This window comes from Asterias amurensis, chromosome 18 (genome assembly GCF_032118995.1).
Source record: "Asterias amurensis chromosome 18, ASM3211899v1".
Lineage (NCBI taxonomy): Eukaryota > Metazoa > Echinodermata > Asteroidea > Forcipulatida > Asteriidae > Asterias > Asterias amurensis.
The window spans coordinates 6642110-6665397 of record NC_092665.1 but is presented as its reverse complement, the minus strand read 5'-3'; the positions used below and the strand labels follow the sequence as shown (position 1 = coordinate 6665397).

General features: G+C 39.0%; 4 protein-coding genes across 4 annotated transcripts; 2 read left to right on the top strand and 2 right to left on the bottom strand.

The window, feature by feature from the left end:
- Positions 1-1905: 1905 nt before the first annotated feature.
- On the bottom strand, positions 1906-3288 carry LOC139950977 (uncharacterized). The gene is made up of 2 exons (XM_071949804.1): positions 2935-3288; positions 1906-2547 (listed from the first exon to the last, which is right to left on the bottom strand). Exons 1-2 carry the CDS (start codon positions 3286-3288, stop codon positions 1906-1908), a joined length of 996 nt encoding a protein of 331 aa, XP_071805905.1.
- Positions 3289-7864: 4576 nt separating this feature from the next.
- LOC139950976 (alkaline phosphatase, tissue-nonspecific isozyme-like) lies at positions 7865-22416 on the top strand. The gene is made up of 9 exons (XM_071949803.1): positions 7865-7882; positions 8662-8836; positions 9423-9598; positions 9994-10105; positions 17755-17853; positions 18898-19038; positions 20098-20298; positions 21771-21893; positions 22169-22416. Exons 1-9 carry the CDS (start codon positions 7865-7867, stop codon positions 22414-22416), a joined length of 1293 nt encoding a protein of 430 aa, XP_071805904.1.
- Positions 10447-14458, top strand: LOC139950232 (uncharacterized). Its single transcript, XM_071948851.1, has 6 exons — positions 10447-10466; positions 11428-11455; positions 11827-11952; positions 12155-12308; positions 13044-13171; positions 13306-14458. The coding sequence occupies exons 2-6, from the start codon at positions 11453-11455 to the stop codon at positions 13774-13776; spliced, it is 882 nt and encodes a 293-aa protein (XP_071804952.1). The 5' UTR covers positions 10447-10466; positions 11428-11452; the 3' UTR covers positions 13777-14458.
- Positions 14786-16789, bottom strand: LOC139950231 (putative nuclease HARBI1). Its single transcript, XM_071948850.1, has 2 exons — positions 16137-16789; positions 14786-15634 (listed from the first exon to the last, which is right to left on the bottom strand). The coding sequence occupies exons 1-2, from the start codon at positions 16787-16789 to the stop codon at positions 15340-15342; spliced, it is 948 nt and encodes a 315-aa protein (XP_071804951.1). The 3' UTR covers positions 14786-15339.
- Positions 22417-23288: the final 872 nt, after the last annotated feature.

Below are 23288 nucleotides of genomic sequence, written 5' to 3'. Positions count from 1 at the left end.
ACCCGGAAGATACAGACCCGACAAGGCTGTCGGCCTGACGGCATCCGCATGCGGTTAGTGGTACGGGTGCGATGACTTGTGTGAACAGTATTCGTACGATGTGACAGTGTGTATACGGGTGGGTCATGCGGTGTGATCGCACGCACCACGCGCCCAGGGTATACGGGTAGGTTTACAGCGGCGTCTTTTCGGAGCGAATAATGCGACTGCCTTGAGCAAGGCTAAACTTTACTTAATTGTGCGGGGCAAACGGCTGTTTATACCATTGTGCCATTTAAAAAAGCGTGCTCTGAACTATTTGACATAGCAACTTGAGTCTGATGGTTTCAAACTTAAGGGTTCGGATATTTTTTGTAGAATGACACAAACACAATGTTCACTGTTTTTCATTAAACTTGCACTGGTTGAAGATATAACGTTAATTTTCCTTTAAATTATTACTTGCAGAGGTGCTGTAGCTTTTGACAAAAAGAGTAAAACAGTGTCAGGAAAAAAAATCAGATTGTAAATTGTATTGACCAATAATTGTAGTTTAATATCCAATAAATACTCAAAACACAAAAACCAAAACAATCAACTAATATGGCGTCAATGTTCATTCCTTCAAAGATTTTAAAACATTTAAGTGACATCGATAGTATAAACCATTGTGAGAAACGGCTCCCTCTGAAGTGGCGTAGTTGTCGAGAAAGAAGTAATTTTCCACGGATTTGATTTCGAGACCTCAAGTTTAGAATTGGAGGTCTCGAAATCAAGCATCTGAAAGCACACAACTTCGAGTGAAAAGGGTGTTTTTTTCTTTTTATTATTATCTCGCAACTTCGACGACCGATTTAGCTCAAATTTTCACAGGTTTGTTGTTTTATGCAGATATGTGGAGAATCACCAAGTGAAAAGACTAGTCTTTGAAAATTACCAATAGTGTCCACTGTCTTTAATTTGACTGTCAAAGGCACTTTTCTGTAGTAAGGGAGATCAAGATAAATATTGTGTAACTACCTCGTATTCCGAAAGATTAAGTCACGATCAAAATGATAACAAGTTATTGTGACATCATCAAACGTTTTATACAGAGGTGGTTCAAAACGAATACCCTATGTTTCATCTGCATTAAAAAAGTGCTCTCTCTTTTAAAAACAAACTCACCCAAAACTACGAGGAAGAGTTATATATTTCACAATATCGAGACGTGTTCGGGAAAAGAAGACACAAAAGAAATGTTTTCCAGGAACTTTAAAACGCTATGCCCTTTTGATCAGAAGTTATCATTATTTTGTTTAATATCATAAGATATCAACATAAGACAACTGTTACCAGTTGTTAGGTGAATTATTTGTATTTTGTTGCTTCAACAGGGTACAGCCTTTTCCACCAATTTAAAATGTTTGAATAAAAATTGCCGGCATAACCGGCGGCCATAATGAATTCCATCAAGGAGTATAAAGTTACAGTTGTTTTTGTCTACTATTAACTAAACTGTCGGTTTTTTATTGCGTAGTTTCATTTTGCATATTAATTTTGGAAAATGAATGTAGTAGAGTCGTTTCAAGGACTCATCATTGCACCCTCGGAATTACAGTAGAAATATAAAATTTTCCCGAAGATGTGATAAAAAAAAAAAACAAAAAAAATGAACTGATATTTATCGCACTATTAACGTGACAGAAAAAACAACACATTTTAATGTTTTCGTCACAATAAACACATTTGCAATACCACGCTCTAAAACATAACGTTTTTAATCAAACTAATTGCCTACATGCATTAAGACAACTGTTAATTTATTATATTCATCTAAACAAACTGCCCCATCTAAACACAATTAACTAGGTGATTATTGTATTTCGAAACACATAAAGCGTTATATAAAACAGTAAAACGTTTCCATGTGTTTTTATGTTTGATTTAGATTTCGTACAGCAGGAACCCAGTAAAAGACGTGTGATGGTCAGAGTTACTATGTACTGAACCGCGTACAGCTAAGTGAACTTGATCTCCATAGTGCAGGGGAATTACTGCACTGCTGCTCACTTGATGATAATCTGTATCGTTTACATACCCTATGACAATGGTGTTATCGTTCTTCCTCAGCATGACATATAGGTAAGACCCAATTGGTGGTTTCCGGACTGAGAACATAAATACGTATACCCCAGGCACATTACACGTAAACGCGCCGTTATTCAAGTTGAAATCAGTCCCTTCCTCTGAAAACAGTAACTCTTCAAAGGGCAGAGGATCATAGTCGGATAGAGGGTTGAAGGCGGTATTCCTCACTGCAGTGAAGGCGGACCGTCGCGTACTACATTCACCTGCTTCACCAGTCTGTCCAGCTGGTCCAGGTTCACCTCTCTCTCCCTTTAGACCATTCATCCCAGACAGACCTCGAAGTCCCTTTCTGCCCTGTTGACCGACTCCTTGCTCTCCCTTCAGTCCATGATCCCCTTTAGCGCCTGGCGCACCAACCAGTCCATCTGACCCGATGTCTCCATTTCCCCCGGGCTCACCTGCTTCGCCGGTCTGTCCAGCTGGTCCAGGTTCACCTCTCTCCCCCTTCAGACCATTCATCCCAGACAGACCTCGAAGTCCCTTTCTGCCCTGTTGACCGACTCCTTGCTCTCCCTTCAGTCCATGATCCCCTTTAGCGCCTGGCGCACCAACCAGTCCATCTGACCCGATGTCTCCATTTCCCCCGGGCTCACCTGCTTCGCCGGTCTGTCCAGCTGGTCCAGGTTCACCTCTCTCCCCCTTCAGACCATTCATCCCAGACAGACCTCGAAGTCCCTTTCTGCCCTGTTGACCGACTCCTTGCTCTCCCTTCAGTCCATGATCCCCTTTAGCGCCTGGCGCCCCAACCAGTCCATCTGACCCGATGTCTCCATTTCCCCCGGGCTCACCTGCTTCGCCGGTCTGTCCAGCTGGTCCAGGTTTAACTCTCTCCCCATTCAGACCATTCATCCCAGGCAGACCTAGAGGTCCTTGTTTCCCTGGTTGACCGACTCCTTGATCACCCTTAAGTCCAGTATCCCCTTTAGCGCCTGGCTCACCAACTAGTCCATCTGACCCCATGTCTCCTTTAGCCCCGGGTTGACCTACCTCACCAGGGGACCCTACAAGCCCTTGACCATGGTTCCCATTTGACCCGGGAATTCCCGGTATACCGGCCGGGCCACGGCAGCAGGAGTTACACGTTATCTCCGGATCAGGTGAAACGGCTGTTTTAGCCACCATGAACGGAACTTGCAAAATACCAAGAAGAAGGGTCACTGTTGCTATGGTAATCTTCATCTGTAATTTAATAGGATACATAAAACAAACGATAAAAATCATGCAGCCACAGGGGGCGCTGCTCTAGCGGTGACCACCAGTTTTTTGTCAGCTCCAATTTATTCACGTTATCCATGTGTTTGTGGAAGTTCTTTATCGCTAGTTTCCACATTAACCACGTTTTAGTCAATTTGTGTTTCGCTGGAATGAGCATGTGTGTGTTAAATTATGTACCTGGCCGTATTGATCGTAAGTGTTCTGTTGTGTTGAGCTAAATAATCGCTCCACACAACAAAGTGGCTACCGCGACACACTTGAGTACCTACTTAGCTTACGGCAGGGTGCCGTTGGCTCGTTTGATCTTTAACATACTGAATATCGTGTTGAAATGCTCCCCAATGACACCCGAACAACTGTCAGACAATTATAAACAACTTTAAAAGGAGAAAAAGAGGAAATATGGGTGGTGAGGAGAAAGAAATTTAATCAGACCGGTATAATCTTTCTCACAACAATGGTATTGTCCATTGCCGTTCCCTATGCCCCAAAATGGATGAGCTCGTTTAATCACATTCGTAAACACAGAGACTCTGGTATCCTTCACCGAGACATTGTTAGACAATACAACCCAGAGTAATGATCTCCATATAGACGGCTTTGGATCTCGGATTCGACTTGACAGAGATTACAAAATTACAGGGAAGATACAGGGTGGGGCGCGTATGCCTCTATATCAACAAGAGATGGTGCAACACAGTGATTGTTTGAGATAAAACCAACACCCTATACATTGAGCTCCTGTCCGTATCACTTCGCTCATTTTATAATCCAAGAAAGATTCCTCAACTTGTCTACATTGTGAGGATTTCTCCTCGTGTAAAAAGATACGATATCTACGAATAGTCTAACTACTGCATAGCGCGCAGCAGCGTATTGCATGGTACCTCGACGTTTGAAATAATAACTGCACTTGGCATCACTGTATTCTCCTTCGAACCCAATTAGTGTATACCGATTTCCCAATACGCTGCCACTACTTAATTTCATCAAAAGTGGTCGTCCGGAACACGTCAAATAATTTGAAACATAGGTTCAAAGCATAATACAAAGACGTATATCGGCGTATTTAGGCGTGATCTTAACTTACGGCCCTGTCACACCTTGACGTTTTAGTCAGCGTATGCCGACGTATGACAATTTCTCTTAAACGTTGGCATCCGCTGAACTTTCGATGGACTTTTCAAGTTTGAGCGTATACAAAGCCTATTGATAACGAGTTGGACGTATCCAGACCGTATTAGTAACTTACGTCGAACGTATTTGACGTGTTCCGGATGACCACATAACTAGTTACTAAACTTGTTTCTAAACTTACAGCTACCATGTAATGGTGTATTGGCAGAGTTATGTGAATCGGTATATACAATTTGGATTCGCATGAGGATTAATACGATGTCAAGTGCAGTTATTATTTCAATCGTTGAGAGGCACCCTCTTTATAGGCTACTGTATGTGATCGTCGGCAAAACGCTGCCCCCGCGCTCTATGCAGTAGTTGGACCATCGTAGAACATAAGTTGTTAACGCCGTCAACACGCTAAGCATTCGTTATGAAAACGCTCTGTGTAAGTTACTTCTACGGTATGCATCCGTCCACCTCCTTATGAATACGCTTCGTATACGCTCAAAATTGAAAAATCCATCGATAGTTCAGCGTATGCCAACGTTTTAGAGAAATTTGCAAACGTCGGCATACGCTGACTAAAACGTCAAGGTGTGACAGGGCCTTCATGAGCCACACGACTTACATCGACGTGTATATCAGCGTGTTTCATCGTGCTCTTAACTTATACAAAGTTATCCATAACTTATTTGACGTACACCAGGGTAGTCGCCAACATTGTCATACGTCGCTATACGCTGGCTTAAACGTCAAGGTGTGACGGGGCCTTCACCCATAATTAATCGACGTACGCCAGCGTACTCGCTAAAATTTTCATACGTTGACATACGATGGCTAAAACGTCAAGTGACAACACCTTAAACAGTGTGCCACCATGTTTTGGCTTACAAAATATGCTGTCTTAGTTTTAAACTGTGTCATTATTGTCGTAACAATAATGGAGGATGGTAACAATTTGTCCCCAAACAAGAGGAATCGATTATCATGGTAAAATAAAACAATTAATGTTGCATGCTCCGTGACGGGGTCCAGGTTTTGAATAAACTTTTGGGGCAAACAGCCAAACTCGGCTTTACCTCGGTTGCCCCTCCCCACGTCGGCTGTACAACACACCGATCACCATAATAATTGTGAAAGTGTTGCATTATGTTCAATCTTGTGTTGTTTTACCCACAACATAAAAGAAAATAACAAAGTGGTCATGTCACACAATGCCATTTCATCAGTACTTGTTGTTAATTTTGTTGACAGCTTTTGGATGCATAGTACACACACATTAAAACGAGCAGAATATCAAACACATTCAACTGAAACTGTCTAGGTAAACTTTTATTGCCCACTATTTGAACAAGACAATGTACAGAATACCAGCGGAACTTGCTGCTCCAAAACGGAAACCACTTGCAAGTATGGTGATAAAAGCTCCAACGACACAACGCTATGTATCGTGGTTTCAAAGGGAAATGCAACGGCATTACAGTCTGTACCACCAAACAGTACTGCAACCTTCTTGAAATAATAGGCTACCCTAAAATACACGGCATGCATCTAGAAGCCAAAGTCCGGGTCCGACAGTATAACAAGAAACACTTACCTTGATGATGTGTTCTTGTAGTCCAAACTTTCTCAGTGTCTCTCTTCCGATAAGATACGAAGTTGTTATGAGCACTGCTGCTGGTGCAGCGCGTTTAAATACTGCTGTATTTTCATTGAAGTGCTCATCAGTCTACTTCGATGTTTGATTGACAATCGATGAGCAGCCAATCATAGATACGTGTTAAAGTCACTGATTGAATGCAGTGACTTACTCTACCATTGGTTTGGATGAGACTGTATGTTGCAATTGTGGATCAATACCGTGTTAAAGTCACTGATTTATGACAGTGACTTACTCTGTCATTGGTTTGAATGATACTGTATGTTGAAAGGATACCAATGGTGTAAAACTCTACACTACATTATGTATGTGTTAAAGTCACTGATTGAAAGCAGTGACTTACTCTATCACTGGTTTGGATGAGGCTGTATGTTACCAATGGAGCTCAATTTATACATGCTTTAATGGTATGGTATTTTTACATGTATATCCGCCCTACTGGGTTGCACTGTGTGATTGCTTCCTGAAGTTCCTGGCCGTTTTCCTTCTATTTCCGCTCAATTGATGTATTTCCCTGATGATTGTGAGTTAAAGTGCAAGTTTATTATCAAAGAAAGAACTGTGTACGCAATATATATACTGTTCAGATGGATCTCTTTCGTGCTTCCACTCTTTTGAAGTATATGTTTACTAACACTAACTCAGTATGTTTTTTTCCGAAATGGAAATGCAATGACAATGTATTTATAGTAGAGTGCGCCACCAACAGAGCAACATTAAAGGCACTGGACACCATAGGTAATTACTCAACAGAATTGCTAGCATAAAGACTTACTTGGTAATGAGCAATGGAGAGATGTTAATAGTATAAAACATTGTAATAAAACGGCTCTCTCTGAAGAAACCTAGTTTTTGAGAAAGAAGTATTTTCTCGAGTTGTTAAGGTCTCAAACTGAAGGCATCTGAAAGCACAAAACTTGTGCGACGGGGGTGATTTTCCCATTATTCTCTCGCAATTTCGACAACCAATTGAGCTCAAATTAATGTTCACGGGTTTGTTAATTTAAGAATATGTTGAGATACACCAAGTGGAAAGACTCACTAGTGGTTGAGAGTTACCTATTAAAGTGTCCTGCCTTTGCCCTTAAAGGGTATTTTTAAACTGATTTTCAATGGGAAACTTTAGACTATCTGTCAATCACCAAGAGAGGGCGCTGTAATGTCAACAACTTAGGAATAGGAGAAGCACGAGTGACGGTCACTGACAGCAAATACCTTGTGTTTTGCGTGTTTTTGATTTTGTATTTTAGATTTAGCCAAACTGTATTTTGTTATTCATAACACATTGCCAGCAAAAACCAAACTGTTCTGGAACAGGACGTACTGGACACGAGTTCCCCAAGGATAACAAGCGGTGTGGGTGAGTTTTTGGGGGTGTTTCTTCTAGGGTAATTAGCAAAAATTCCGAAATGCTGACCTACCAAAAATTGAGAAGAAATCTGAAGTTTAGTTGTATGACAATGTATCTGATTTAATTTTCAAGAGGCTGAGAGACTTCTAAATATTTTTTGAGTATTTTTGAATTTTTAGCATTTACCATTGTTTGCTTTAGGAGTTGTGCACCCTTACCTGGTAGGTCTGCTGCCCTCGAAAAAAAAAACCGCCAAGATATTTTGATTCGGTTATCACAATTTACAGTTCGTCATTACGGAATCATCAAAACTTGTATGTAATTAGATTGTATGCACATTCAATCGTTAAGGATTTGTAACGCTGATACGCCATCCGCTATTTACGCGGGGAGGGGTGGGGGTAGGGATGGGAGGGGAGGCGTTGGTGAATCCATTTTGACGAATCAAGCCGTTGTCACAGATTTAAACATCGTTGTTTTTTTCTGGAGGGCTTTCGTTACTATTAGTTTTACGAGGTGATTTTTTTTTAAACAAATCTTATTACAACTCCTCATACAATTATGCTGAAAAACCGTAACAGCAAAACAAAGTATACCGACATACAAGGCTGTCGGCCTGACGGCCTCTGCTTGCGGTTAGTGGTACGAGTGCGGATGACTTATGTGCACAGTAGTCGTACGATGTGACAGTGTGTATACGGGTGAGTCATGCGGTGTAATCGCACGCACCACGCACTGGGTATACGGGTGGGTTTACAGCGGCGTCTTTTCGGAGCGAATAACGCGACTGCCTTGAGCAAGGCTAGTGTGCCTGATAAGCTTCCCTGGGTCGACCCCGTCGTGCTCGCTCGGGTGAACCCCTGACAACAGCTAATCGAACGAACACACTCGCCCTCTCGTGGTGATGGCATGTACCTCAGGTCACCCCAAGTGACCCACTCCACAAGCAGGGCATTGGGGGGGGGGATGGGGACTGACCCGGATGAGCCCCGTCAAAGCTATTCGAACGTACCGGGCAGATCGGGGTCGACCTAGGGAAGCTAAACGAACGCACCCACTGTATTGAGTGCGCCCACGTGGTCAAAAATACGGCGCAAAAAATCAGTCTTTGACTATTTCCGGCACTATATTGAGTGCGCCCCACGTGGTCAAACATACGGAGCATTTAGTCTGAGAATATTTCCTGCACTCTTTCATCCCCTAGACCTACAATACCGATAGGCAAGTACCGGACTCGGCTGGTACGGCTACTGCTTATTTTAGTGGTGTTAAAACCAAGACAGCAGTGATAGGGCTAGACGATTCTGCTATTAACGGAGATTGTAAATCTAGTCTCAATGCTAATGTGGAGTCTGTTATGATATCTGCTCAAAAGTCTGGTAAGTTTAAAAGAACGTCAACATATTCATGTTTTATAACACACCTCTTGCCCTTTCTGTATTCTGGTTGGCTGAAACACGGTCTCGTGGGATGAGCTTAGTCTAGTGATCGGGCGCATGTGTCTTGCGGGAACTAGTTCTTTGAAAATAGTGCCCGGTTACAGCGTCCTCTCTTGACTTGAACCGTGAACAGCAACTACAAAACTTCCTTTCTTTTCCACGTGTTGTTCTTATTTCACATTTAAGACCGAGCTGTATAATAATACACAATATTGACTGGCACAATTCGGTACTAGTGTACGTCTATTCCCCCCTCGGGCCTGTTAGTGACCATAAGAGGTGCCTATTTCCCTTGGCCTTCAGCCTCGGGAAATAGGTCCCTCTTCTGGTCACTCAAAGTCCCTCGGGGGTAGACGTACAATTACCTCATTGCCAGTCAATGTGTGTATAATAAATATGATTTACTTTCATTGATTTGTTGTCAAGTGTTTTGTAATAATTTTAATATTGTGTTCTTGAAATTGTATCGATCGATTATAATATAGCTAATAAATTAGGTTTTCGTTGCTTTGTGTGCTTTCTAAAGGCAAGGCAACGGGACTCGTCAGCACTGCCCGTGTGACACACGCTACCCCTGCCGCACTTTACGCACATTCGCCCCATCGAGACTGGGAGTGTGACTCTGATATACCGCAGAAGGAATCTGACATCGGTTGCATTGACATCGCTCAGCAACTCATAACACTCGGACAGGATACACAGGTACAATCTGCAACATTGACACGAACCAGTGTTTGCGTTCACTATTCTGAATGTACCGTTTGATTATTCGCCACCCTCATCAATATCATGGGTTATTTTGGTTTTTGAATCAAAGTATCTCACAAACTGACCGGCAATGAAACAGGTAGCTGGAAGCATTCGATAGTTAATCAATTTAAACAGTTAATAATTTTTTAGAATTTTTTTGAAGCGTGCTCATATAATGAAAGGCTGGCAAATGTCACTGTTTTAAACTTGTCAGTATCACTTCATGCATGGTGTCTATTTAAGAAGCAGCTTCCTAGAATACCCTTCCTGCTAGTCATTGCTGCATGCCGACCACCAACTTCATGATGCGGTCATTTTTATACTAATTCTTCATTAATCTATGCCAGGTTATAATGGGTGGGGGAAGGATGAAAATGTTACCGAGAGAAGCTGCCGACCCAGAGTATCCTGAAGACTGTTCTAAAGCTGGATCTAGAAATGATGGACGAAATCTCATCGGTATGTAAACCTGATCAAACTTAAACCCAATTATTGATGACTATTGCACCATTTTGCTTGAACAGCTTCTGATCCCATCCAGGGGGGTGTTTCATAAAGAACATAATACAATTAATCTTAACTATCAATCTTAAGTCTGAATCAATCTTAGTCTACAATTAATTGTAAAAATCTGTTTCATAAAATCAATCTTAGCGTAAGATCAATCGACCGTACGAAAAGATTGATATCAATTGTATCTTAAGACTTCAATTTTATTGACAGAGCCTAAAGCGCGACCTTTGACCCAAAACACACTTTTGGGCTCTCAAAACTTTTTGAAGTCGGCCATCTTGTTTTCATCGTGAGTGGTGGAACCGTGGTAAGTAGAAAATAAATTCGATTCTTTTATGATTTGTTGTTGGATTAGAACGTTGATAGTTTGCTATTTTATAGTTTATGTTCACAGGGCTCACTTAAGTGTTCTTGAATGAAAATAAACCAAGCACATGTGTGGTTTTTACCGACTTAAAAACTGCTGTTTTTCAGCGTGAATCGCCAGTGACGGCGTGGGGGCTAGCGGTGCATAGTGACCCATCAAAACACACTGCTAATTACGGTGCACACTGGAGGGGGTGTGGCTATAGTTTTATTAGCTATGAAATTTGTTAAGTTGGTTTGACTTCATTATATTAATTTTCAGGCAGTTTAGTACATAAATTGGGTTCAATGTTGATGTACTTACGTGATTACAACTGATTTATACCAATTCAAAACCATAGAGTAGACAATTTTGAAGAAATATTTTTGTCAATGGATCACTTGATTGAATGGTAATACCATTCAATCAAGTGGTCTATTGACAAAAATATTTCTTCAAAATTGTCTACTCTATGGTTTTGAATTGGTATGCTGTCATATGCATAGCATTCAAATTTTACCTCATGTGGTTGATATTTTTATCACTTAGTTGTACTTTTATACTTTATAAATTCAGTAGTCATGGTTTATTTAATTTGATCCATAGTCACATTAGTTAGTCTGGTTAAAAGTCTGATTTGTAGGCCTACTCTTATCAATATATTTTAAGGTAAAATACTAAAATGTCATTCAATAATGGAAAAAGTATTGAGTGTTCATGTTTTATCATGACCACTAACATAAATTTGTTTTAATAAATAATTGTGTACCGTATGTTTTTTTAAATGTATGTTACTTTGACGTACTCCAAATTATTGAGTTGCACATAATTAAGTACACTGCCATGTATTTGCAGTATCCTCACTGTAGTTCTTACTGATTGATTTGGGTTAATAATATCTGTTGCCATGTTTTTGTTTCAGATTCCAAGACAGAAACACAGAAAAAATGGTAAACAAAAAGAAATCAATAAATAAATAAATTGATCTTGCTTAAGATAAATACATTTACATGCACTTTCCAATAATTACTTAATAAAAAGAGATTATCATAAGATTATATAAAGATGAATTTTATTTTTGCTTTTAATCTGACAGCTCACTCCAGAGCAAAGTTGGTGCAAACAATATTGCAAGATGCTGTTATTGAGCAACTTGGTTTTAACATGATCTTATTTATCTTTCCTAGCAGGAAAGATAATAAGCACATTTTATGACAACAACATTTTTGCAACATATACAGCCGTATATGTGAGGAACTGAAAAAAACAAAGGTAAACCTTTTGAACAAAACATACGTTTTTGTTTTTGTTTTTTTTTCAGGGCAAAAAAAAGGGCACAAAGCCCAGAAACAAAAACTTCACTACCACAGAGATGCGAGTACTTTCAGGGTTTGTAAAAGCAAACACAGCTGAGCTGTATGGGAAGGCAGGCCATTGCTCCCAAAAGGTAAGCTTTAAGCATGCATTCTTGCAGGTAAGGATTGCTAGGAACTATTTGGCTACTATACATGCATGGAGGAGTAAAATTGTGGGACTTGAGAGTTTTTTTACTCTACAATCATGACATGGACTTGCCACTGTGGACTTGTGATTCACGGGTCACATTTTTAAAAACTACTAGGTGTATAATGTTTTTTATTAAAATTCAGGTCGAAGCTAGGAGACAGAAGTGTTGGAGAATGGCTGCCGACACCTTAAGGATGGCTGGGGGACCTCAGCAGAGGGAATGGGTAGATGTGAGAAAGAAGTGGAATGAGTTAAAAGTACATGCACTCAAATACAACAATGAGAAGAATATTACCGGTAAGTTAAAACCTCAAATTAAGCCAGGATATAAGTGAGTTTTACAACTACATTATGAATGACAAATTGTGTATTAAAAATTGTCCTAACTTGACTCATTTTGTTAATTAATTGGATTTACTATGCACTGTTTTATTTGCTTTGTTTTTAACAGCAAATAGACTTACATGTACATGTACCAAGTATTAATAATAACAAGTTATCGCACAAGCCCGAGTGGAATACGGAAAAATATAGCGCTTCTGCGTCCCATATCCAACGAGGCCGAAGGCCGAGTTGGATATTTGATGCAGAAGCGCTATATTTTCTGTATTTCCATGAGCGCGCATGAAATATCGTATTTATCTTCAAGCAAACTTAGCGCAGAACATAGAACACACAATACGCAGGTAGTGATATTAGCCATGAATAAAAATTATAGGTTTTTATCACCACTCCATTCTGCGAATCTGATTGGAGGATTAGCTCGTACATGTACTTGAAGATAATTATTGTTGTTATTATTATTATTATTGTTATTGTTATTGTTATTGTTATTGTTATTGTTATTGTTATTGTTATTGTTATTGTTATTGCTATTGTTATTGTTATTGTTATTGTTATTGTTATTATTATTATTATTATTATTATTATTATAGTCATTCAAATTGGACTCATATAAAGTAAATTAACAAACATTCATTTAAATAGTGGCATTTAAATAATTAATAGGCATGAACTTATCAAAATTTTCAGGAGGTGGATCAATGCCAGCCAGGAATGACACATATGAACATGTATTGGATGCCTTGGCTGAACAATCCAAAATGGGGATCCATGGGCAGGACACTGAGACTGATCCAATACCACCAGTTGACAGTGAGGTAAGTTTGGCAACCTAAGAAAGGATGGTACTGGATGTTATACTATTTAAGCTTTGTCTTGCTCGCTTGCTTGTTTGCTTGCTTGCTTGTTTGTGTCCTATTGTATACATAACTGTATTGTCTGTTTACTTCAGTGTTCAGAATCAACGGAGGACGGGTCTTCTCAAGAGAACAGCACCAGCAACATTAGTAGCAACAACGGTAACACCATGAGCAGCAACAACGGTAACACCATGAGCAGCAACAACGGTAACACCATGAGCAGCAACAACAGTAACACTACGAGTTCCAACAACAGTAACACCAAGAGCAGCAGCAACAGTAACACCAAGAGCAGCAGCAACAGTAACACCAAGAGCAGCAGCAACAGTAACACCAAGAGCAGCAGCAACAGTAACACCAAGAGCAGCAGCAACAACATACATGTAGTTAAAACAAAATCAGCAGTACATGTACGAGACCATGAAATTCACGAAGAGCTGTTGAGAGTCGAGCATTTGAAATTAGATGTTATGAGACAAAATCTGGAGGTGCAGAAAGGCATGTTGGAATGCCTTCAGTGTTTGACATCATCAACAATGTTTCATTCCATGCAGGAGGCCTAATTTAAAACTAAGTGTTTCTGGTTTTTCCAAAGATTGTTGAGTTTTAATCACAAGTTTTTAAACACTCGTTTTACTTGTGCACAGATACATTTGTTATAATAGTTGTATTCAGGCCTTGCTCTAAAGCTTTTAGGCAGCCAACTGTGCTTTTCACTTGTACTTTCAGGAAGTTTCAGTATCCTGATAGATTTGTGCAAATAAAATTTGTTACAACCCGATCCAATACGTCTTATTATAAACCACAAATAATACAGAAAATTACACAGTATAAAGCTCAGTGCTTTTATAACAGATTTTAATAATAAAGAAAATTGAGTACCACAGGAAATATTGTTGTATTTGTCTCAGATTTGACACAGGTAAAAACCGCCTCACGATAAAAATAAAACATCTTCAAATATAAAAACGAACATTTGAAAAAGGTAGGTTTGGATGTAGCCTTTAGTGCTGAGGTTGAGGCCAAAAGTTAAGCAATTTCACAAGTTCCCATTTTATTAAGTTTTTTGCTCTATCTCAGGTGCTATTGTCAATAGCTTTATAAATTAGAATGACAACTAATTCAAATTAATTTAAAGATGTACATATGTGGGTTTAACTGTTTACTCCAAGATGCCAGCAATATATTTAAAATTTAAAGGATGTGTGATGTTCTCAATTGTTTTACTTTAAAGCTTGTTAATATTAAATATGAAACATCTTACAGCCTACTATATTATTTGTGTTATTGGTTTGTTTTTTGTTTTTTAGAGAAGCTCATAAAAACAGGCAATTTGCTCGATTCCACCACCAATGTCATGTGCTTACAAGGGTTGGTAAACTGATTTAACTGTTAAGAGGTAAATGACCTTTGAAATGTCCATGAATAGCGCATGAATAAATTACGCAACGGTGATGTCGGTGGTGAAATTGAGCAAGTGTGTGGGTGTTCTATCCCCTTGCAATAATAGTCTTTCCTCCCTTTTGACTCATATTATGAAGGCATTAAAGGCAAAGTTTGACAAACCAAAAATTAACAACCTTATTATCACTAAATGAATTGGGACTAAACAAGACTGATAATTTTACAAAGTTCAAATGAGAAATAAATTCTGGAAATTGCTTGTAAAATACAGGCGATGCACCTAATGTACACTGGTTTTCGAAGGATAGTTAAGGTTCTTAAAGACAGTGGACACTATTGGTAATTGTCGAAGACTAGTCTTCTCAGTTGGTGTATCTCAACATATACATAAAATAACAAACCTGTGAAAATTTGAGCTCAATCGGTCGTCGAAATTGCGAAATATTAATGAAAGAAAAAAACACCTTTGTCACACGTAGTTGTGTGCTTCTAGATGGTTGATTTCGAGACCTCAAATTCTAAACCTGAGGTCTCGAAATCAAATTCAGGAAAAATTACTTCTTTCTCGAAAACTACATTACTTCAGAGGGAGCTGTTTCTCACAATGTTTTACACTATCAACCTCTCCCCATTACTAGTTACCAAGAAAGGTTTGATGCTAATAAATATTTTGAGTAATTACCAATAGTGTCCACTGCCTTTAATGGAACAAAGCTTCATATTTAGCCAAAGAAATTGTTGATGATTTCTTCCCTGGCAGCAGCCCCTGTTACCGCAGCAGCATTGTCATTATCTTCATTGTCTTCATTGTCTTCGGCGCCGTCTTCCTGATCATTTTCAGGATCAAGATGAGGTTCTCTCAATTCCTTGCTAATGTTAAAGAGCACACAGCAGGCAACAATAACATCACATGCTCTCTCGGGTATAATTTGCATGCCATGGCCAAGCAGACACCGGAATTTGTTTTTCAGCTGCCCGTTAACTTGCTCTATTACTGCTCTTGTGGTAGTTTGAGATCTGCATGACATAAATAAAAACAAAACTAAAAATAAAACAAGCATTTTAAAGGCAGTTGACACTATCGGTAATTACTCAAAATAATTATTATTATAAAACCTTACTTGAAAACATGTAATGGAGAGCCTTGATAGTATAAAACATTGTGAGAAACTGCACCCTCTGAAGTAAGGTAGTTTTTCAATAAATAAATAAATAATAATAATAATAATTTAAAAAAATGAAAAATGTAATGATTCAGCAGCAAAAAACGTTCGGGAGAAACCAAGCAAGTGTCACTGATTGCATAGCTTATTGCCTTGATTTTTCATTGATCAATTACTTTTTATTATTTTTGGTGTTACAGTACGGCTTAAAACTTTGTATGCCCCTCAACCATCAAATTTGAAGCGGTGCATTTTGCCGAGTGCCCCACACCCCACATGACCCAGCAATGCCTCTACTAGGGCCTGTAGCTCTGATGACAGCCACCTTTGTTTGGGGGCTTGTTTATAATATTTACCTGTTGTAAGCTCTTTCTCCATTGGTAGCAGGATTCGCCAATGGGGTCATCAACCATGGTCGAACTGGGTACCCTGAATCACCAAGGAGGATGCCTTGTAACTGGCCACGTTCAAATAATTGCCCGATGCGGCTTTCCTGCAATATCCGGCTGTCGTGTGTGCTGCCAGGCCACCTCGCGACTACATTTGTTATCATGAATTTCACATCACATATGAGCTGGATGTTGATGCTATGTTTGCCCTTCCTATTGACAAATATGTGCTCATTTTCTCCAAGATTGCATCCATGTAGACATACATGTGTTCCATCAACGGCCCCTACTATTTGGGGGAAGCCTGCTTTGGCAAAAAAATCCCTCTGCGTCCCTTGCACTGCTGCTGGTGTTGTCGGGAATTTGACAATGTCATTTCGAAGACGACATAATTCAGGGGTCACTCTCCTTAATACTCGAGAACAAGTGGCAATACTACACCCGTGCATTTCACTTGCACAATCGAACAAGCAACCAGTTGCATAAAAACGCAGGGCAATGAAGACTTGCAAACTGGCTGGCAATGCATGATTTCTCCTTGTGGGATGTTGCAGGCGGTCCTCTATCATGTCGATAATATGGATGCATCCAAACCGAGTGAATCTATACTTCTTGTACATTTCAACATCATCATATACATCAAGAGGGTTCTTTCTATCTCTAAACACTCTCTCCCTACGCAAAGCGCGACGATTGTTCATCAAGAGGAGTTGAAGCGCCATGATGTATTTAGCAAATGAATGATGTAAAAGGCAGCACCAATATTGCAACTCTCTGTGTTTATTTTCCCGCCAAATTGTCACATATCACTTAAGGTTAATTGTCTTACTCCTACAATTGATCTAGGACCATGTGTGAGGCCAAGATTGATTCAGAGTGAAGTTAAGTTTGATATTGATCTTAACTTTCTTTATAAAACGGAGATAAGATTGATTGTAAATTTGAGTAGTTTAAGATTAATTGTTGGGAGATAAGATTGATTATTGGGAGATAAGATTAATTGTTAAGCTTTATGAAACACCCCCCAGATTCCATAGAAACCGAGCTACTGAAATCAATAATGCTGAATTGATAATGGTGAAACAATAATTTGATCGATAATAATTAGTCGATATTGGTGAGTCGATATTTGTAAACCAATAACGACTTATCGATGTTGGTGAATCGATAATGGTGATTCGATAATATTTGTGAATCAATAACGGTGAACCGATAGTCGTAAAAAGATAACTGTGAATCAGAAATGGAGAATCGATACTGGGAAAAGATAATGTTGAAACGGCAATGGTAAATCAATATTGGTAAGTCGATAATGGTGAATCGATAACTGTCCATGAGCCACAAGACGCTGACATTACCACAGAGACAGCATGGTGCGTAGTTATAGAAGATAGATAAGTTTGTTTTCTTGTAGAAGTATCTCTCATCGAAATAGTTGCACTTGATCAAACCTTGACTTTATAGATGTTTTCAAGATAGTTAAAGTTCCACAGCATTTAGTTTTCTTTCGGTCACATGAAGCTCTTAACAATCAAGTAAAGGATTTATTTCACTAAATGTTTTACAATATTATGTTTTGTTTAAGACGAATGGCAAGCAGGTAAAGACAAGACAAACAGCAAGTACGTGTGGAATTTTAAACAATTTAAAGACGTCAATCCACTTGAAACTGACAATCTTTTAGGTGAGTTGTTGCTTCATGTACCAATTTGAACAAGTACAATCTATCGTCTGTATGGCACAGCCAATGTTACCAAGGTATGTCGTTTGGAACATGATTTTGCCTACAACCCTTGCGCCACATCTATACTGAGTTAAATGTACATGTACGTACATGATGTGGGGTTGTTTCACTTATTGGCACGGGCTTTAGGCTAGATGCCCCACGTCGTCATTACAAACTGCGGTGACATAGACGTAGGTAACCATAATTGCCGTATAATGAGAGTTAAGTTTTATATTCCAGCAAACCTGATTTGGTTTTACCCCATTACATTACTTTGTTTGTTTACACTTTATTTTATTTTTATTTTTTGTATCACAATATTACGTACAATCTGTGTCCGTCTTATTAGAGAGGTTTCGCAGAGTCGCGGATACGAATACGCATACAGATATCGAACCGTACGCGTTCGCGTCAAGTGAGCTGTGTAGTTTTGTTGTGCAAAATTCTAACGAATACCCTCTACGTGAGGCTCAAGAGGGCGCTATTAACCAAATGTACAGTACATAAAAAACTCCACAGGCTAAACTGACATCCGTCGCCTAACTTTTTAGTCCATTTCTCTTTTTCTGAAGCATGGTGGAACAATGTCCAACTACATCCATGTATGATACCTCTAAAAGACATGGTGAAAACCTGGTGCATTTAAAAAAAACAATCCGCTCCAAAAACATAAACAAAATATAATCGTTCTTACTTAAGTGTATGGCGACAGATTCCCGTTTTGAGCGACTATTCTAACTTGTGTACAACGGTTATACGTCACATCCCCATGGACCTCAAAAAGTGATGACGTATTATGACGTATCCGTTTACGTAAGAGTATGTGTGACTCTGCGGAACCTCTCTAATAGGGAGCTGTCAACCACGGAAGAAACCTTTGACTATCTAATTTATATAAACGGAACAAGTAAAAATGCGTAAGTTTCAACTTTATAACTAACCAGGACGATTTAATATAGAAACTTATATTTGACAGTTGTATTAACTTTGCTTACCTTTCAGGTTTGTTTGAGCCCAGTCATATGCAATTTGAAGGTAACCGAATGAATGACGTAGGGGGTGAGCCCTCATTGTCTGAGATGGTAGAAAAGGCCATTGAGATACTTCAGAAGGACAAAGACGGGTTCTTCCTTATGGTTGAGGGTAAGTTATTATTACAACATACAGGTTTCTGGTTTTTGTAGAGTGTTGGTTAATTGGTTTCATGAGCCCTAGCCTTGTCCAAGGCTCTATCGTTAGCACCAACCCGCTCTGAATTCACGAACTGCATAGATACTATACCGCACGGTATACATAACAATACCTGATACCGTGGGGTCGAAGCATGGCTTTTCGATGTATCAACGAGGTTACAACGAGTCTAGTTGCAGCCTCGTTGTATGAGGTACAACAACCTCGAAAAACCATGCTTCGACCCCGCGGTATTAAGTACTGTTATATACCGTGCAGTATAGTATCTATGCAGTTCGTGAATTCAGAGCGGGTCGGTGCTTGCGTAAAGAGCCTTGTACAAGGTTACATGAGCTATTTGTGTCATTGCTGCTGTTTCGCAAGAGATTGTCGTTAGGCCCTACCTCTTACTTATGTGGCTAAGAAAATCATTGACAATCTGAAACCTCGTTTTATGGAGTAGTTGCATTGTCTCTTTGATGGCATTGTTCAGTCACAGATTGTATGTATTTTCATTGTTGCTAACAAGACCACGCAGGTTGGCATGGACGGCCGAATAATAGCAAAACATCAACCGACCTACTAGATTTTGACACCAAAGTAGACATTGCTGCAAACTTGTAATTAAAAATGAATACATCCCAATTGGTTGCAAACGAACATTCTTAAAAACTAGGGCCAACGTTTGTTATCTTTGTATTCATGTATTTTCCTAGTTTTAAAATCTTGGTTGACAAAAACTCCGTCTATGATGTTGCTTTGTCACGGTGTGGCCATCCCGATTTTACTCCATTCAAACTCATTGTAACCAAACTGAGGCTGGACGAAATAATAGCCTCGTGCCATGTTTGCGCAATGAATATTAGCATTCATTACTGTAATTATGGAAACAGGGAACATGACCAAGGTGGTGACAGCGTGATAAAGGTATACAACAATCTTCACGAACAAGACACACACTACCAGATTTTTCATCAAATTTCAATAATTCAAACACAAATAAATCATACTATCTTGGTTTTATACACGAAGGTGGCCGAATTGACCATGCGCATCATGACGGGTTAGCCTACCACGCCCTGCATGATACCATTGCAATGGATAAGGCTGTAGCCAAGGCGATGTCAATGACCAATGAAATGGAGACTTTATTTATTGTAACTGCCGACCATAGCCATGTACTCTCTACAGGAGGAGCAGCTGTTCGTGGTAGTCCAATACTCGGCAGAGGAGGTAAGTTTCATCCACAATTATAACTTTAAAGGCAGTGGACACTATGACTTCTAACATGCTTAAGCTCAATGAAAATAAAACTGAGTTCATTGTGCTTGGTACTCCCCAAAACCTTAAGTAACTGCCGAAGATATCTTTGCATATGGGCGATACATCGATTGACCCTACTGATTCTGTCAGCAACTTAGGAATAACATTTGATTCTCATATGACAATGAGCAAGCAAGTTTCTAGCCTCTGCCAATCAATAAATTTTCAATTACGTAACTTAAGGAGAATCAAACGGTACCTGGATAAGGATACTCTCCATCATGTTGTCAGAGCTTTAGTCCTCTCTCGTATTGACTATGGCAATCTCCTTTTATTTGGTGCAACGTCATATGAATTGGACAGAGTTCAAAGACTACAAAATAGTGCAGGTTGTTTAATATGTTCCACACCCTTGAGAGAACATATTATTACCCCATCACTTAGGGAACTTCATTGGCTACCAGTTAGAGAACGAATCCATTTTAAGATTGCTCTTCTCGTTTTTATGCTTTAACAAAACTACACCTCATTATTACCACTTAACTGTCACATTACACTCCTCCACGATTTCTTCGGTCCACACTTGACATCACTCGCTTGAATGTTCCCCGAGCAAACAAAGTTTTAGGTCAGAAGGCTTTCAGTGTGGCTGGGCCCATGATTTGGAACAATCTCCCAACTGCCATTAGGGAATCTAATACTCTGTCTGCTTTTCATAATGTCCTTAAGACTCACCTTTTTCCAAGTTAATTTCTTTCTAGTGCACTATGATCTTGATGGAATAGCGCCTTATAAATATTAATGGTTATGTTATGTTATTGTTATTGGTAATTACTCAAATTAATTATTAGCATAAAACCTTACTTGGTAACGAGTAATGGAGAGCTGTTGATAGGGTAAAACATTGTGAGAAACGGCTCACTCTGAAGTAACGTAGTTTTCGAGAAGTAATTTTTCACGAATTTGATTTCGAGACCTGAGACTTAGAGTTTGATGTATCGAAATCAAGCATCTAAGAGCACACAACTTCGTGTGACAAGGGCGTTTTTTCTTTTATTATTATCTCGCAACTTCGAAGTTTGATATTTGATTGTCTTTGACAATTACCGATAGTGCTAGTGTCTTTGAATTATTAAAAGCTATATCTTTCCAAATATCATTTGTATGCAAAATAGTATACGATGAATTTAAAGAGAGACTGTTTCTAACTATTATTATTTATTTACTTCCTTTTTTTCAAAGGGCGATATCTTTCGATAAATCCAATTGTTTGTAGACTGCAGCTGGATTATGTTTTGAAACAAAAAGTAAACTCCGTTAAGTTACCCGAATTGACAAGTTGTGCAAGCTTCTCAGTTTTCTATAAGTAAATGGTGATTCATCGTCAAACCATTTATATTTAAATTCTAATTACAACAAAATGGTTTTGCATAAACGTCAAGGTCTGATGAATGACGGTTTGCCATTTACAACACTCTCATATGCAAACGGCCCTGGAGGAATTGAGGAGTTAGACAGCTTCAAAAGTACTGGTTCGAGACGGAATCTGACGGATACCAACACAGGTAAAGCTTCAATTGATTACTTTGAGTATTGGTTTATACCACTCAGGTACACCACTCAGTAAAATTAAATCCGAGTATATGCAGACTTTTTGAAATATTTTAAATCTTAAACATATGATAACTTGGCAAAGTGTAATACAGGGAAGTTTTTGCAACCACGATTTTGCCAAGGGAAAGTGCCCCTTTGCAATTTCATAGAGTTAATCATTAACTTGTGTAAACAATTATTTTACTTGTATTGTGATAAACATTGTTTTATTATTTTGTTTGTGCAGAGGCTGCCGATTTTCACCATCCAGCGCTTGTCCCAATTGATTCAGAGACTCATGGTGGAGAGGACGTCACTATTTACGCCAATGGACCAATGTCGCATCTTTTTCACGGGGTCCATGAACAGCACTACACTGCCCACGTGGTCAGATATGCTTCCGGGTTAAACTGCCACAATGGGGCGCCCTCTACTGGACCAAATTCCATTTGGGCTTTACTGTTGTTTTCTTTCGTACGGAAGTTTATAGATTGAAAAAGAAATTCAATGAATGTATTTTGTCCAGTTTATAGCAAAGACAGCCAATATTATAGTTTAATAGTGTTTGCAAACAGTTAAACAAACAACCCAAACCATGACGTCTGTTAACTTTTTTTTACAACCGCTTAAATCATACCGACTTTTTTTCCAGTAATATCACTTTTGAATCATACAGTTTTCAATTTTCAAAAAAAAAAAAAAAACGCCCGGCCTTAATGTGAAACTGACTGGATACATTTTAGATTAATGTTTGATGAAAACAAATCACAAAAACAATTTACTTGGACATTTATGAACCTGTGATCTTTATATTAACGTTGCCCTGGTGTTTCCTTGCCTTGTCAATATACTTGTTCGCCGTGGTAGCCAGAGACCAGTGACCCGCTCTGTGAAAATGAGTAAAATTTCGCGCAATGCTTAAGCGTGCAATGGACGGTTACATGGGATGTAGAAAGGGTCGTTGTGGAGAGATTCTTTTTTGTAACAATAATTTTTTGTTCTAGTTCTTTAGGATCTACATTTTCATTGTCAATATTCAGATAACTTAATTTTAGTCATGAAGCTATAAAAATCATGATTTTGTTAAAGTCACCTGGAAATATATATATTTTTTTCAAACATAAGAGTATAATGCTTACGTACAATAAAACATTTTGTTTAGTAATTGTTTGTCACGATTTATATGTATAAAAAATATATAAAGTTGTTTGGGGGCTGACTCCGCATACCCCTTTTGTGACGTCAATCTAGGCAGACTTTGCCTGCAATGCGTATAGTAAACACACGTGCAAAGTACATGTACGTCCAAGTCGTGAGTTGGTACATTTCAAAAAGTGTTTTTCTGCATTCAGCAGCAATACACCTGG